At 55.6% G+C, this 14,288-nt stretch overlaps 5 protein-coding genes across 5 annotated transcripts; 4 read left to right on the top strand and 1 right to left on the bottom strand.

The window, feature by feature from the left end:
• Window positions 1–564, top strand: BDZ83DRAFT_656132 (uncharacterized protein; the record flags this gene model as incomplete). The annotated part of the gene is made up of 1 exon (XM_060510849.1): window positions 1–564. One exon carries the CDS (start codon window positions 1–3, stop codon window positions 562–564), a length of 564 nt encoding a protein of 187 aa, XP_060359919.1.
• A 700-nt stretch (window positions 565–1,264) lies between these two features.
• BDZ83DRAFT_636845 (sulfatase) lies at window positions 1,265–3,400 on the top strand. Its single transcript, XM_060509276.1, has 3 exons — window positions 1,265–1,769; window positions 1,850–2,434; window positions 2,495–3,400. The coding sequence occupies exons 1-3, from the start codon at window positions 1,632–1,634 to the stop codon at window positions 3,350–3,352; spliced, it is 1,581 nt and encodes a 526-aa protein (XP_060359918.1). The 5' UTR covers window positions 1,265–1,631; the 3' UTR covers window positions 3,353–3,400.
• A 2,022-nt stretch (window positions 3,401–5,422) lies between these two features.
• BDZ83DRAFT_75825 (uncharacterized protein) lies at window positions 5,423–7,190 on the top strand. The gene is made up of 2 exons (XM_060515004.1): window positions 5,423–6,403; window positions 6,490–7,190. Exons 1-2 carry the CDS (start codon window positions 5,659–5,661, stop codon window positions 7,104–7,106), a joined length of 1,362 nt encoding a protein of 453 aa, XP_060359917.1. The 5' UTR covers window positions 5,423–5,658; the 3' UTR covers window positions 7,107–7,190.
• Window positions 7,191–8,038: 848 nt separating this feature from the next.
• BDZ83DRAFT_723285 (uncharacterized protein) lies at window positions 8,039–9,509 on the bottom strand (the record flags this gene model as incomplete). The annotated part of the gene is made up of 2 exons (XM_060512549.1): window positions 8,039–8,724; window positions 8,780–9,509. The coding sequence occupies 2 exons, from the start codon at window positions 9,507–9,509 to the stop codon at window positions 8,039–8,041; spliced, it is 1,416 nt and encodes a 471-aa protein (XP_060359916.1).
• Window positions 9,510–11,140: 1,631 nt separating this feature from the next.
• On the top strand, window positions 11,141–13,354 carry BDZ83DRAFT_636829 (YAP-binding/ALF4/Glomulin). Its single transcript, XM_060509275.1, has 2 exons — window positions 11,141–12,143; window positions 12,201–13,354. Exons 1-2 carry the CDS (start codon window positions 11,289–11,291, stop codon window positions 13,161–13,163), a joined length of 1,818 nt encoding a protein of 605 aa, XP_060359915.1. The 5' UTR covers window positions 11,141–11,288; the 3' UTR covers window positions 13,164–13,354.
• Window positions 13,355–14,288: the final 934 nt, after the last annotated feature.

Genomic DNA, 14,288 nt, shown 5'->3' with positions numbered 1-14,288 from the left:
ATGCCTTCCATCCAGAACCTCATCTCCCGCAACGCCCCTGGCGTTGTCACCCGCGACGTTGATGGCGGCGACACTCTCAACCTCATGATTGTCGTCCTCGCCTTGATCTTCTTCGCCCTCCTCCTCGTCTCCACACTCTTCCTCATGCGCCGCATGCGCAGACAACAACGCCAAGAACAGATGCTCCCCTCCTATCAAGAAGTCAAGGGCGGCGCCAGAAACCACCACAACCTCACCATCCAGACAAGTCAAGACGGCCGCTCAAGCGTCCTCTACATCGGCCAGGACGGACGCTCGCCGATGCTCCAGAACCCCCAGTCCGCTCCCCACTCTCCCGACAACGTTCCCGAGATCCACATCACCTTCCCTGACGAGCAGGATGAGGGCGGTCGCCGCAAGAGCGGCCGCGTCCTCGTCGTCCGCGTTGGCGACGGCGGTTCCGTCGGCCTCGAGCCTGTCCGCGATGAGCAGCTCCCGGCGTACGAGAAGGATAGCAAGTCGCAGTTTTACTCTGTCGATATCGACTCAATCGGCGGCCTGCGGGAGAAGGAGCGCTTCAACTAAGCAACCAACAAAACCAAAATTATCAAGTGTCCAACTTTTGCCCGGACAAATTTCTTCTGTACAGATCGGTTCCCGCTGTACAAACAACTCAGCATTTTTTCTCAACATGGCATGGCGTTCGACGACACACACTTTTATACCCTGCGCACCGGGATGACTTTCTGTCCTTTGCATGGTCCACACGCGGGGAACCTACCACCGTCTGTGGATTCACCACGCATCGGCGTTGGGAAATGGCTCGGGGCGCAACTCTTACGTATATAAACTTAACGACTACCCCCGGGAAGCCCGTCTCGCGGTGTGAACGAAACCAGGAATCACCGTGTGGTGAAGGCGAATGCCGGGTTGTAGAATATTTGTATATTCTAATGCTGTATAATTTCCTTGTGTCCTCTAAACAATTCAAAGCAAATGATGACCCATGGCTTCTCGCATGCCCCCTGTGCTACCTCGAGTCTGTCGATCCTGTGAGACCGTGTGCCGCCCTACGTTACAGCCACCCCGCATTGGCAACATTTGCCGGAGGTCCGACGTCAATGTTTATTGTCATTGGGCCAGTAGCCGCTCCTGCGGTAGGGTACCTCTAAATGCGGCAAGCTGCAGAGAAACAGCTTTGATCAACGAACCGGCTCGTTTCGTAATTGATGTTGAACGAAAGTGTTTGGGGCCGTGGATCGACAAACAAATGATTTGCGACGATCATCTATCAAAATCCCCCGACTGGTGCTCCAACAAATGGACGCCGAACTGGCCCGATCCCGGCACGGCTGGGTACGGACCACCCAAATTGTCTCCACTCATCGCCGGATCTCGCCGGATGATCGCAGCGGTTGTCGGCTGTGCTACGGACGACACACATCGCCGTGTCGGACCTCATCTGACCAGTGAGGGTTTGCGATTTGGGACCATGAGTGGGCTTCTGTGGTGTTTCTCTCTGGAGGCAGGATGATGAGGTCTCCGGTTTCGAGGTTTATATCTAGAACAGACCTTCCTTCTCTTTGTCTGCGAGCGATTCGTCAACCATCAATCCGCAGTGTGAGATTGTGCATCAGACAGAACCTCTCACGATGGCGCCCTCGTCAGAAATTCCACCTCCATACGAACAGCCTGCGAAGCCCAGCGGGCTAAAGGTGGACAAGCCCAACTTTATCATCTTCATGCCGGACCAGCTCCGTTACGACTCACTCAGCTGCAATGGAAACAAGGTCACACTTCACCCTCCCCTCAAGTGAGCCATCGTTCTCACATCCCTAATCGCTTGTCACATCGCTAACACGCCTAACAGACCGTGAAGACGCCCAACATTGACCGCTTCGCGGCCGAGGGCACCCGCTTCACAAATTGCTTCGTCCAGGCCTCCGTCTGCACGCAGTCCCGCTGCAGCATGTTCACGGGCAACTACCCGCACGTCACGGGCCACCGTTCCCTTGAGAACCTCATCAAGCCGTGGGAGCCCAATCTCTTTCGTTCGCTCAAGGAGAAGGGAGGGTATCACGTCGCCTGCCTAGCGCCGAGGGGAGATACCTTTGCGCCGACGGTGACGGAGCTGTCGCTGGACGAGTACGGGTTCCTCGAGACGCCCGAGTTCGTGCCACGTTTCGCGGGCGGCGGGAATAAGGAGCCCGAGGACAGGGAAGATATCTGGAAGAGGCTATTCTACAAGGGGTTGAGGAACAATGAGGAGGCGATGGATTATGATGATGCTGTTGTGAGAGGGGCGCTGAAGTGGTTGGAGTGTCCGCCGACGGATAAGCCTTGGGTGTTGTTCATGCCGCTCATTTTCCCGCATTGTCCTTTCCAGGTGGAGGAGCCGTATTTCTCAATGTATGATCGCGGTGAGATGGGCGTGCCTACGAAGCCGGAAGACAAGGTGAGCACACTGCTGAACTTTGCCGTGACAAAAGCCTTCTCAACTAACGGACAATATTAGACCGGCTACGAGCCTCGCTACATGCAGATCAACCGCGAGCGGTACGGCACCCACCGCGCGACGCCCGAGATCTGGGCCGAGGTGATGGCGACGTACTACGGCATGATCTCCCGTCTCGACGACCAGTTTGGGCGCGTCGTGGAGAAGACGAAGGCGCTGGGTCACTGGGACTCGACGGTGACAATGTTTTTCACGGATCACGGGGAGTACCTCGGTGACCACGGCATGATCGAGAAGTGGCCGTCAGGCCTCTCGGACTCGCTGACCCACGAGCCGCTGATTGTCGGCGGCTGTGGGCTGCCGCGGGGCGTGGTGTACGACGAGATGGCGGAGATGGTGGACCTCGTCCCGACGGTGCTGCAGTTTGCGGGCATCGGGGAGCATTTCCCACACTGCGGTGTCTCGCTCGCGGACGTGCTGACCTCGGGAAACACCACGTTGAAGCACAAGGAGTTTGCCTTTTCCGAGGGCGGGTTCCTGACGAGCGAGGAGCCGTTGTTGGAGCAGGCGCCGTACCCGTACGACATCAAAGCCGCCTTGCAGCACGAGGACACGACGATTGTGGGCAAGAGCGTGTCGTGCCGGGATAAGGAGTGGACGTTCGTGTATCGACTGTACGAGCCGGCGGAGCTGTATGATCGGGCCGGGGACCCGGGGGAGTTGCATAATTTGGCCGAGGTGGGCGAGTATCAGGAGGTGAGGAGGCGGATGGAAGGGGTTGTGTTGCGGTGGATGGTGGCGAGCAGTGATTTCTTGCCGTGGCGGAAGGATCCGAGGTTTCCTGCTGTGGAGATGGAGAGTGTTGCGGATCAATTTAGGAGACGGGGCGGACGCTTGGAGAAGGATGTTAAGGGTTGATTTCTTGGAACGCTGTAGAAATCGGATATGAATGTGATTGATACGGAGTACTGAAATGCCGGATGAAGCGTTCCCGCACACTCCGGTCTTCCGGATATGAACCCCACTAATCACCGGGCTCAGTTTCGGAGTGGGTCATGGCTGCCCCCGCAGCCGGAGACTTTTTCCGTTGGGTTCCGGCTCTCGTTTCGGCTCGACCCTTTTTCCCAAACGCGACACGGAACATGTAAATCCAAAACATCGGTCTCACGGAGACCCGACGGCTGGGACTCGGGAGGTCTGGATTCTTCACTTTGATCCACTATATAAGGTCGTCGACGCCCCCCTCCTCCCACCTCCGTCCGGTCGCTGGCGTGCAGCGGAGATGTGATTTGCATTCTTTGTCGCCGGCTATTCGTACCTTGTACTGTGAGAATCGCTGGATGAGACGGCACCTGCAAGTCTGCCCACGCTTTCTTGCGCGGTTCGGGACCTGTGCTGTGTGTTATGTTTTAGCCGCCACAATGGGCGCAGGTGGCTCCCGCGTCGTCGCAAGTTTCCTCGACACATGTGCGGTAGCATCTATTCTGGGCAACTGCACTACAGTATGTTTACGGGCAGGCAATCTTGGTCATCAAAATGTTCCATCTGCACATGTCCCCAGCAGGGCAGCCAAGGCAGCATTCACAGACGCGAGAATGTGAAGCCCGTCCCACTCCAGCGTCCGCGGGCTCAGTTAGCCCGACTGAGGCAGAGAAAGGCAAGTCAATCCTGACGACACTCACCAAAAAGGCCATGGCTAAAAGGTGGCCGCGGCCACCACCACCACCACCTCCTGCAACCGTACCTAAATTTTAACTTTAACCCACTTGCTGCTATCCCTTCTTGTGCCTGACATTCTCCCACAGAATCGGTTTGGAAACACTCCATAACCGCCATGCACAAGAAGGTAGTTTGCTGGGGACCCTACGACAAACTAGCCAAGGGGTTCATACCTACCTACGGAGTATTGGAGCAGGCTAATACTTCCAAGATTGTCAACGATGCCGTGGAACCAGCGAAATAGTGGCAGGCCAAGGCTCTCCCGCTGATCGGCGTGTGTCAGTTGTTTTGTCTGACCTCCAAACCCGGGCCCCATTCCGTTTTGTCTGCAACGCCACCCCTTTTTTTTTTTTTTTCCCCGCCCACCATCGCTTTACGGGGAGTGCTGGGAGGTGCTGGGGTGCACTCGAGAACTCAACCCCAGCGTCCTGCAACACATCTGACACGAGCGCACAACCCCCTTGAACGCCCATCAACGAGGATCTTGACACAAGAAACAATCGCAGCGCTGCAACCCAGCACCATCCTCTCCCCCCCCCCCCTTTCCTTATGATCCTACATACCTTACCAGCAGCATCAATCATCAAACAACGCCAATGACCAATTGGGTCGCGGGAAGGGGCTACAGGGGGTTGTCCTCCTTCGCACCATGAGTCGCTTAACCCTTCCTCGTTACAAGACAACCTTACTAAAGTTACCGAGGGTTACATTCGTCAAAAGTCTTGTTTCTCTCCATCCTGGGGTTCGCCATGGGCCTTGGTCCACCGTCCATACTCCAATGATCCCATGGATGATGGACCAGGTAAAAAGACAAGGGAAAAAAAGTGTCAGACGGAACCCGTGGACAGCTTCAATGGCAACTCAGAGTTCCAACGCAATCGACCATTCACACAAACATCCAGTCCTCAGGACAGGGATCCAGGCTCCAAGAAGCTCGCGGACCTTGTCACGTCTTTCCCGCGCATCACCAAACCCCCATCACCATCTGTTCTATACTGCGGTGGTCTATGGGTCTCTAGGCTGTGAGGTGTGAGTTATCCCCCTCCTCCACCCATGCTCCAATCCTGTTGCTCCCCCGCGAGCATCCCAAACGCTGGTCCAGCCAGCGCCGAGAGCTCGAACCCCGTCCCGCGCATGCATGCATTCCAAAGAAGAGTCGAAGCGCCCAGGGTTTGCTTCTGAAGCTTGCTCAAGTTTTCTTTTTTTTGCTGCTTATTGCGTACCGTGCCTTGCTGTGCTTGCTGTGCTTGTGTGTTGAGCGGTGCGGATACTTAATATCTATTCGTCCCACTTTCAATCATTCGAGCTGTGCCGGGAGTCCGATTATCATAGATCAATGGGACGAAAGTGAGCGTGTGGTCAACTCTTCCTCTTCTCTTTCCCATTCCTTCTCCTATTCTCCCTTTTCTACTGTTCATCCTTTCATTTCACTTCTATTCGCGCGTTGTGTAGATCACGACCCGAAATTATCATTCTCTTCTAATACACACATCTCCTCCGTCACCATGAAGCCCTCACTTGCACTTCTCGGCGCCGGCTCCGCCCTCGCCTTCCGCGAATCCAAGGTCATCTCCTCGAGCTCCGGCGAGATCTGCATCTCCTCCCAGCTCCTCGCCGCCTCCTCCAACAACGGTCCCATCTGCCGCAACAAGGAAGACCTCCTCGGCGGCCGCGCCGACCAGTTCCCCTTCTCCTCAGCGGGAACCTCCTCCACGCCCTCGGGTTCCGCGTGGACGCACACCTCGCCCTGCTTCAAAAACGGCACAGAGGCCCCCGAATTCTGCATCTACCACGCGGCCAACTACGGCGGCAAGGGCATCTCCATCATCACCGACGCCGACCGCGCCGCCCACGTCACCCGCAGCTGGGGCTTCACCAAGCCCGAGGAGCTCGAGGGCGCGAACCAGCCGCTGCCCAAGTTCGAGGTCGCCAAGGTGCCCGGCAAGGACTACGGCCTGGTCGCCTCGCTGCCCATCAAGCGGGGTGAGATCATCCTGCGAGAGACGGCGAGTCTGCTCATTGATTATGCGGCGTTTAGCCACATCCCGCCCGACGAGATGAAGAAGATGCAGGCGCACGCTGTGGATTTCTTGCAGTTCAAGCACCGCAGCCAGTGGCTCAACATGTCGAGCCACGGCTACCACGGCGACCACCTGTCCATGGTGGACAAGATTCTCGTGACCAACTCGTTTGATGTTGAGATGGATGATGCCAAGCGCGATGATGACTTTTACGCCGTCTTTGTGAACAGTAAGCTCCTCCCCTTCCCCCATTTACCCCTTTTCGTGCTCCTTGTATGTACCCGCATGAGCAACACGGCTAACACGGCACCTCAGCATCCCGCATGAACCACGACTGCCGCCCCAACGTAGACTACTGGTTCGACCCGCGCACCCTCACCCAGCGCACCGTCGCCATCCGCGACATCATCCCCGGCGAGGAGCTCACACTCTCCTACATCGACCCCATGCAGACCCGCGCCGCCCGCCGCGAGCGCCTGCACTCCACCTGGGGCTTCCACTGCTCCTGCCACCACTGCATGCAGCACCGCCTCAAGACGGACGAGTCGGACCGCCGCATCGAGCAGATTGCCTCCCTGCGGGAAGAGTTCAACGACTACACCCCGGCCTCGCGGGCGACCCCGCAGATGGCGGAGCTGTTGATTTCCTTGTACGAGCAGGAGCACAACTGGAGCCTGTTGACCGAGGCGTATACTCTCGCCGCGATTGAGTACAACGGCATCGGGGAGCCGTGGTTGGCGACCAAGTATGCGCGGATGGCGGTCGAGTATGGGCTTACCACGCTGTGGGAGGGCCATGGAGATGTGATTGAGATGACGAAGCTTGCGGAGGACCCGTGGAGCCATTGGAGTTGGATGTTGAGGACACGCAAGAGATACAGCTGGGGACCCGGGCCCAAGGTTGATTTGGACTTGGATGATGATGACGAGTGAGATGTGGGCGGGGTTCATCAGTCTAGATTTGTACGTACGCATGAGATGATTATATCTGGTTCATGGGGTTTTTGGGAATGGCGTCTGGGAGAACACGGCGTTGGGGAATATGGGGAGATTTACTCTTTACAGCATCAACAAGATGAAAAAAAATCAAATGATCTCAAATTACTTCACATGGCCTATGAGATTGTGAATGAGAATCGCTATCAAGTGAGTATAGACCTTCTGTCAGCGTATGAATCAATCTCGGCTCATTCATCTCATCAGAGATCTCATTGTAAATCCGAGACCTGCTTCTGAGCTCCAGGATTCATCCCTCATGAGAAAACTCATGGCAAACCTCACATCTGCTTCCGAGACTCGGATTATACTCAGCCAATCATAACCACCATGACTAAGAACCATCATATTAAATTCCACCCGTATTGTGTATATCATGCAAGTCTGAACCAGCCATCGAGGCGGTGTCAGCACTGGGCTACTGCTGGTCACAGCACGTGTAGCAGAACCATCTCATCCTGAATCATGACACAAAGTCGGGGAAACCCATCACGAAAACGAAGTCAAAAAGGAGAAAAAATCAATAGACCAAGTGTTTGAATCATGTATCGCTCATTCAACGTATCTACCAAGAATCGTGTCGCTCTGGTATCGCCTTCCCTTTACCCCGCTGAGGTCTCGCCCTCGTCCTGGTTTGTGTCTACTAATACTACCCGCTTGCCCCTTCCCTGAGATGTAATCTTGACGCCGTGCAGAGCGGTTCCGGACCCTGGGTATCATGAACCAAGTGTAATGAGAGGAGTACCAAGGAAAAATGCCAAAAAAACAATTCGAGAACGCCATAAAAACTCCGTCCTTCCAAAAGTACCAAAACAAAAAGAAAGGAATGCGCGCACTAAAGTCCCTCCATTTCGAGAAAGAAAAAGTGCTCAAAAAGTGAGTGATGGCAGAAGAGGAGCTTTACCGTCAGTATGCCAAGCCCTAGTTATGATGCGAACTTCAAGCTTCCTCTCATGCCGAGCCGCCACCTCGACCCACGCCTCGACGGTTCGCTCCCACGGCTTGAAATCAAAGGTGCTCGTCCAGGTCAGGTAGGCTTTATCGCCGCCCTCGATCTTGTACTCGAGCTCATGCTTGCCTGCCCACATTAGAGGCCGCTGCTTGATGGTCATGTGCTTCAACTGGGGCATCGTGTACGCCATCCGGGCAGCGGCGAGGGATACGTTCTGGCGGAAATCGACTAGCTCTGAGGATTCATTGATATCGTCGCTCTGCTTGTGCCACTCTGTGTTGTACCAGATGGATCCATAAGAGATGTAGAGAGTCTTGAGCAGCCAGAACTCTGGGTAATATGAGCGGTTTGCCAGGAACGGCTCGGTATCTTCCGTACCCATGGGCCAGTGAGGTCGTAAGAATTCCCTAATACGCACGACGTTGGTGACGTTGAGCTCCTTAAGATGCTGGGCGGCACGCCGGAGCTTATCACAGAGCTTGGCACCGCTGTCGCCTTCAGCGAGCGTCTCATGTGGAATCTGGCGCCACGATGATATTGTATTGGACATGATGGTGAGGGATTCCAGTGAGGTGGGCCACTTTGTCATGGAACCGGCGAATTCTGGCCAGTGTTAGTGAGGGGACCTTGAGGGTAGCAACATCATAATGGAACGCACGGTTGAAGTGGATTTTGCGGGTTTCCTTCTTGCGGTCCTTGGTGATGTCGAAATTGGCTGTTCGCAACCCGGGCAGCCGGGCGATGATATCGGCATGAGCGGCCGGCATCAGTGCCCGGTGGTTCTGAGGGCTCACGGTGAATGATCTTATCACTTTAACCACAGGCAAGCGGTTGACCCGGTCAAACTCCTCATCCTGGCCGACGAAATCGATCCAAGAGTCCGCGAAACGCTTTTCGCCGATATCTTTGATATTCCACCGGCGTCGTTGCCATAGCTCAAAATTGGCGTTGCGGAGGTCGCTGGGTGAAGAGATGCTTAGTGAGAAATCGATGCCGTCACTGGTCGAATCCTCTGGTTTCCAGGAATTCATGATGCCAAATAGACGGTAAAATGCAAGAGTAAAGCACGAGTTATTCTCGGCCTTGTCCTCCCAGGTCTCCTTCTTTTCACAGGGATCATTGTCGTAGGCGGGCAGGTCGACGTGTAGGTTGATCCGCTGGACGAGTCTGCGGCGAGAGCCGACCATGGAAGACTCAAAGTCGTCCAGATTGGCCAGGGTGACTTTGAGGACGGAAAAGTTGAAACGCTCGACGATGGCCTGCCACTCCTTGCAGACCAAGGCGTAGTCGGCGAGGGAATCGGACTCATCGCCGTAGCGGCAGTCAGCGACGACACACTCAACAACGGCTGCACGGAGTTCCGGCGGTAAGAGACAGAATCTGTCCATTCTGCTCGCGGGCACCTCCAATACCGATACTCCGGAAGAGGACATGATGGAAGGTGAGAGAGAGAGGAATGGAAAGAAAGACTGTTTTGCCCGGCAAAAAGAACGAGTGAGGTTACGGGATGAGACGGCACGACGTTGACTTGAGTTCGGCTGTAGCCCGCCCAGTCCGCTGAGGCTGCAGTCGGTAACTGTCGGTCAGAGCAAGGTCAGGTAGGGCGTTGGCTTGGGTTGGGTAGGGGCGGGGAGGAGCGCACCTGATCAGAACGGGAAGGAGGGGACAGAAGGGTACATGTCGAGCCGTGGGCGTTTGGCCTGGCAGGAAGTACAGGATGTGTTACTCAGGTAGACGAAACCTTGAAGTACCCGTCCGCTCGTTCGTTAGTGGTGATGTGACTGGGTGGTGGTACTTTGTAATAATCGGGTAGTAAGGAAGGTAGGTAGTCACGAAACCTGGGACGAATGGCGGGTGCGGGGTGTCACGGGCAGTTGCTTGTTGGAGGTCGCGGATGGCAGATGGCGCCGGATGGCCTTGGAGATGAATCTGTACACGAAGCAATTGTTCTGCCGTTCTCTTTGAACCTGTCGTCTTCAAATCTGCAAGACGTTGCGTTCGTACGATGCTCTCAAAACGAGATTCAAAGGCAAGGGAGACCGCCATATGAGAGAGAGGCGGTGATGGAGGGGTACGGTGTACTTCCATCAAGGTACCTACGCATCTACGGCTCAGGTACCTTGGGATCTGTAATCGCTTCCCCAGTCAAGGTGTCTTATCGAAGTGCATCCCACTATCTCGACGTGATCCACTTTCTCTATCGATAACAATTAACAGGAGGGATAGCGCGGGAACGATAAGACGTCCGTGGGGACACTTTGAGAGTGTGGTGGTTGACTGTGGTCCCTCAGGATTCAGGTTTCTTCAGGGTCCATTCCCGTTCCCGCAGATTAAAGGGATGGGGACTGTCCAGTTTCGTCGTCTGTTCGGACGCTTCCATTGTCAAGCATAAATCAAACACGAGCCGATCTTCCATCTGCAACCTGTTCTTCCATACCGTATTAGGTATTCCTGGGAATGAATTTCTCGGGCAGATCTCAGCCTGTCTCGTCGCAGGCCACTTCACCGCCAAGGCCTGGCCCCAGCCAGTATTGCGGGCTGGAACCAGCCTGGTCTGGCGCGCTGTATTACCCGATGGCACCGGGTTTCACTGTGACTCTGGGCCACTGACAAGTCTGCACCAACGACCTCCACCGGTCCTGGAGGCGGGGCCATCCTGAGGCTTCAGACCTGGCGGGACCTCTTCAGAATGCGGATTCCAGTGGGGTGAACCTGACCTGTAAAGTGTTCCAGTGGGATCCTCTCTGAATCAGGGCTAGTGCGGGGTTGCTGCTGCGCCCACTGCTGGCATTTCTGGTCCTGTCGTTGACTGCAATCGCCCGCCTCAGTCCCCCCGTTTCGTGGAGTGGTGAGCTGCTGGTGAGGTGCTAATTATATTGCCTGGTGGAGAGAAATTGGAGTTGGAACCCTGCCGTGCCTGCTTAGGTCTGAAGTGTGGTCCTTTCTCTCACGCCTTCCCTTCCATCTCTCAGGTGCTGAAAGCTCCGATGACGAAACAAGAACAGACGCAGCGGTCTCTGTTCTTCTTTTCTTCTTTTCTTCACCCCATCTGCCCCCCCCCCCCTCCCTTCTGCCGTCTGCCGAGTGCTCATCAGCCCAGGCTTTTCTTCAACGACCATCGACCAACCCCTCCAATGCCACAGAGGTCCCTCGAGTAGTTGAACACCATGATTGAAGCGACGAATCCTCCTCTGGCCATGGCCGACAAGCCCAGCGGCCTCCAGGCTCTGCGCGAGTCTAAGCCGCCCGCCACAGACACCTTCACCTACCTGACCATCATCGGCGAGGTCCTCTCCCCCGAGATCCTGCCTGACCTGAACGAAATCCTCCAAGACACTCAGCTCACCCAGGATATCGGATGGGACTTGGTCGAGATGCTTGTGCCCGTCCAGGGCAGTCAGCAGTGTCTCGAGACCATTGCTCAGCTGGGCAACCCGCGCGAGGTCATTCTCAAGGTGCTCGAAGTTTTGGAAAAGACTGTCGAAGAGGCAACCGACGAGGAAGACGATCCCGCGACGACGGCGACATTCGTTCACCTGGTCGGCATGTTGAGCATCCTGCACAAGCGATTGAATGTCGCGCGCCCCTCTCGCTTTGTTCACACGACCCTTCAGAGCGTCTACCGCACCTACCATCCCCGCAATCCCGAAATGACGGCTGCAGTCATTGCCCTCGTCCGCTCCCTTTCTGGCGACAAGCGCCCGCCGCTCCCTACCCGTCAGTCCAGCAACAAGCTCGACACTCCCTTTACGAAGAGCGATCCCACAAAACACGCACCGGACCCCGAGGCCGCACACAAGCAGCAGTTGGCGCCGACAGACCCTGACACCACCAAGAGACTGCTCCAGTCCTTCATTACCTGCATCATCGAGGCCTACGTCAACTGTACTGGCATGGAATGGGCCTCTCGCCTGCTGGAATTCTACAACCCAGAGCGTGTCGTAATGCGCAAGAGCGTGTTGCGTGCCTTTAAGGAGGACGATGATCTTTTGGCAAGGGACGCTCTGGTTGGCCAATTAGTCGTATGTACATTCGTCTGATGTTGCTCGGACGGACGAACTTGCTAACAATTAACTCAGGCACTTGCAGGAGATCTCGGCTTAAACAGAGTGCGTGCTCTGTCCGTCAAGGACATCTTTGAGGGCTCCATCCCCAACAGCCCGCTGGCGGTCGAGACCGATGACCTCAGCCCCGACAACATCAAGCTCTCTACCGGAGGTGTCTGGTGCCTGGTTGCATACTGGCTCTTCTCAGCAGAGGTGTTTGATGCGGACTATGAACAGGTCCAGATGACCATGTTCCCCGATCATGTCAAGCTCCTCGAAAACTTCTTTGGCGAAGACCCGCAGTCACGCATCGTGGGAAACCCTGGCACCACCGAGGCTCTCGTCGTAATGGGACTCTGGCTGGAGAACTACAAGCGCATCTCGCCTTCAGACGGCGACTTCATGCCATACCACCATCTCCTCACACTTGTGTCTGTGTTCCACCCGTCACTATCGGTTCGGAACGTCTCCACAACCCTCGCAGGCCTCGTCCTGCATGACGACCCCGATGATAGCGACCGGCTCAAGATTTTGGAGGATCTCCTCGAGAACTGCATCTTTTCCGCCCTGCAGGCCTCTGCGGTGACGTGGCTGCGAGAAGAGTTGATTGTGGCTCAAAAACGCAAGCTCACGAACCGATTCTCGACAACAGATGCAGTTGAGACGCTGCAGTACGTCTTGTTCCCCAACATGGCATTCCTCAAGGAGCAATCCGTTCCCGAGATTTGGGAATACTGGGTGCAGAACTTCCCCTTCCACTTGCAGGTGGCCAACTTTGCGTACTTCCTCTTTGCCGGCACCAGCTTCCAGCACTTGGTGCCGGCTAGCATGCCCGGCGCCGTGGAGCAGCGCTACGTTGAGCCTCTGCTGCACGCTGTCACGACTTTGCAGACGGCCCTCGAGAAGAAGGAAGTAGATGATCAGGGCCAGGGCGACGAGGTCAAGACACAACTCGACATTCTGACGATGCGGTTGAAGAGCTTGCCTCTGCAGTAAAAGGTGCTGCTGTTGTACATTGGACGCTGGATATCATGGGTAGCCCCGGCGCGGGTAAGCCGAGATGCTCTGTGGTATGGGCTTTGCATTTTCTGGAGTAGGTTCATGGCGGAGTCTCTTATGAGTTACGAATTACCTGGGCTGCTGAGCAACGAGCAGCTGTATGAATTTAAAAACAAATTTTCTCCAAAATATGCTGCTAGCTGGGCGTGATGTTTCGTGGCGTCTCTTCGTCTGAATTTATCAGAGGGACGATCAGAGTCTAGGAGCGGGCCGGGGTGAAGTGCGAGAGACCACCCGTCACCGAACTCACACCATAACGCATGGAATGCATTTCACTACGGGCGACCACACGTGTCGTCTTATCCGCTGCGGACTCACGCTATTCTTGAGCGGAAGACGGCGTAGGCGGCGTCAGTGCGGAAGGAGAAATGTCTAGAAGCCCGTCATTTTCGACCCGAAAGCCGCATGGTTCTAAACGCCTGCTCTGACGATCCACGGCTGTCTTGGACGTTCTGGGGATGAAGACGTTGCGGACGTTGTCACGGTCGTCAGGTAGACGCGGACTGTGGCGAGTGATTCGTGGCTGTGCACCATCGATCTTGGTGTAGATCCTCGATCTATTGGAGCAGGAGAGCTCGAGGTACTACATCCGAAGCACAAGTGTGGCGCCAGTGCCTTAGCTCGTGTTCAGCCAGATCCGGACGTCCAGATGTGCATATTTGGAGGACGCAGCGGTCCAAGGGGCTCGAGCCCAATTTGGCTTCATGTAGGAAACAGCTGGCAAATCCTAACGCAGTCTCACCATCTCATCTCGGTTGAGGGCGGCCGGTTTGCGTACCTTCCGTCATGCTGTACCTTACTTGTCTCACCGTAGATCGTCAACGTGATTCGATTGAAATGAAAGCAATGTGTTGTCAACGAGGTTACGTTGGTTGCCCAGAAATGAATAAAAACCTGGAGGGAGGCACTGAGGACTGGGGATTGTGGCGGTTTATTTCGAATGAGCCACCGGGGGAGAGTCTCCGGACGTGACCATTCGCAGATTGCCCTTGGGCGGTTTGGCACGGGCCAGCCCGGCCCAGCCAATGTCGTCCCGTCGCACAGACCAGGAAGCTACCTCAT

This window comes from Colletotrichum acutatum, assembly GCF_030867785.1.
Source record: "Colletotrichum acutatum strain CBS 112980 chromosome Unknown BDZ83scaffold_132, whole genome shotgun sequence".
NCBI classification, from domain to species: domain Eukaryota; kingdom Fungi; phylum Ascomycota; class Sordariomycetes; order Glomerellales; family Glomerellaceae; genus Colletotrichum; species Colletotrichum acutatum.
This window is presented reverse-complemented; position numbering and strand designations above follow the sequence as displayed.

What these genes read in the sequence shown, in the direction of transcription:
- BDZ83DRAFT_636845 (XM_060509276.1), top strand. Translation starts at nt 1,632, where the DNA reads ATGGCGCCCTCGTCAGAAATTCCACCTCCATACGAACAGCCTGCGAAG. An exon ending in TCAGCTGCAATGGAAACAAG is followed by an intron (nt 1,770 to 1,849) that starts GTCACACTTCAC and finishes CACGCCTAACAG; the next exon opens with ACCGTGAAGACGCCCAACAT. An exon ending in CTACGAAGCCGGAAGACAAG is followed by an intron (nt 2,435 to 2,494) that starts GTGAGCACACTG and finishes GGACAATATTAG; the next exon opens with ACCGGCTACGAGCCTCGCTA.
- BDZ83DRAFT_75825 (XM_060515004.1), top strand. Translation starts at nt 5,659, where the DNA reads ATGAAGCCCTCACTTGCACTTCTCGGCGCCGGCTCCGCCCTCGCCTTC. An exon ending in TTACGCCGTCTTTGTGAACA is followed by an intron (nt 6,404 to 6,489) that starts GTAAGCTCCTCC and finishes ACGGCACCTCAG; the next exon opens with CATCCCGCATGAACCACGAC.
- BDZ83DRAFT_636829 (XM_060509275.1), top strand. Translation starts at nt 11,289, where the DNA reads ATGATTGAAGCGACGAATCCTCCTCTGGCCATGGCCGACAAGCCCAGC. An exon ending in CTCTGGTTGGCCAATTAGTC is followed by an intron (nt 12,144 to 12,200) that starts GTATGTACATTC and finishes CAATTAACTCAG; the next exon opens with GCACTTGCAGGAGATCTCGG.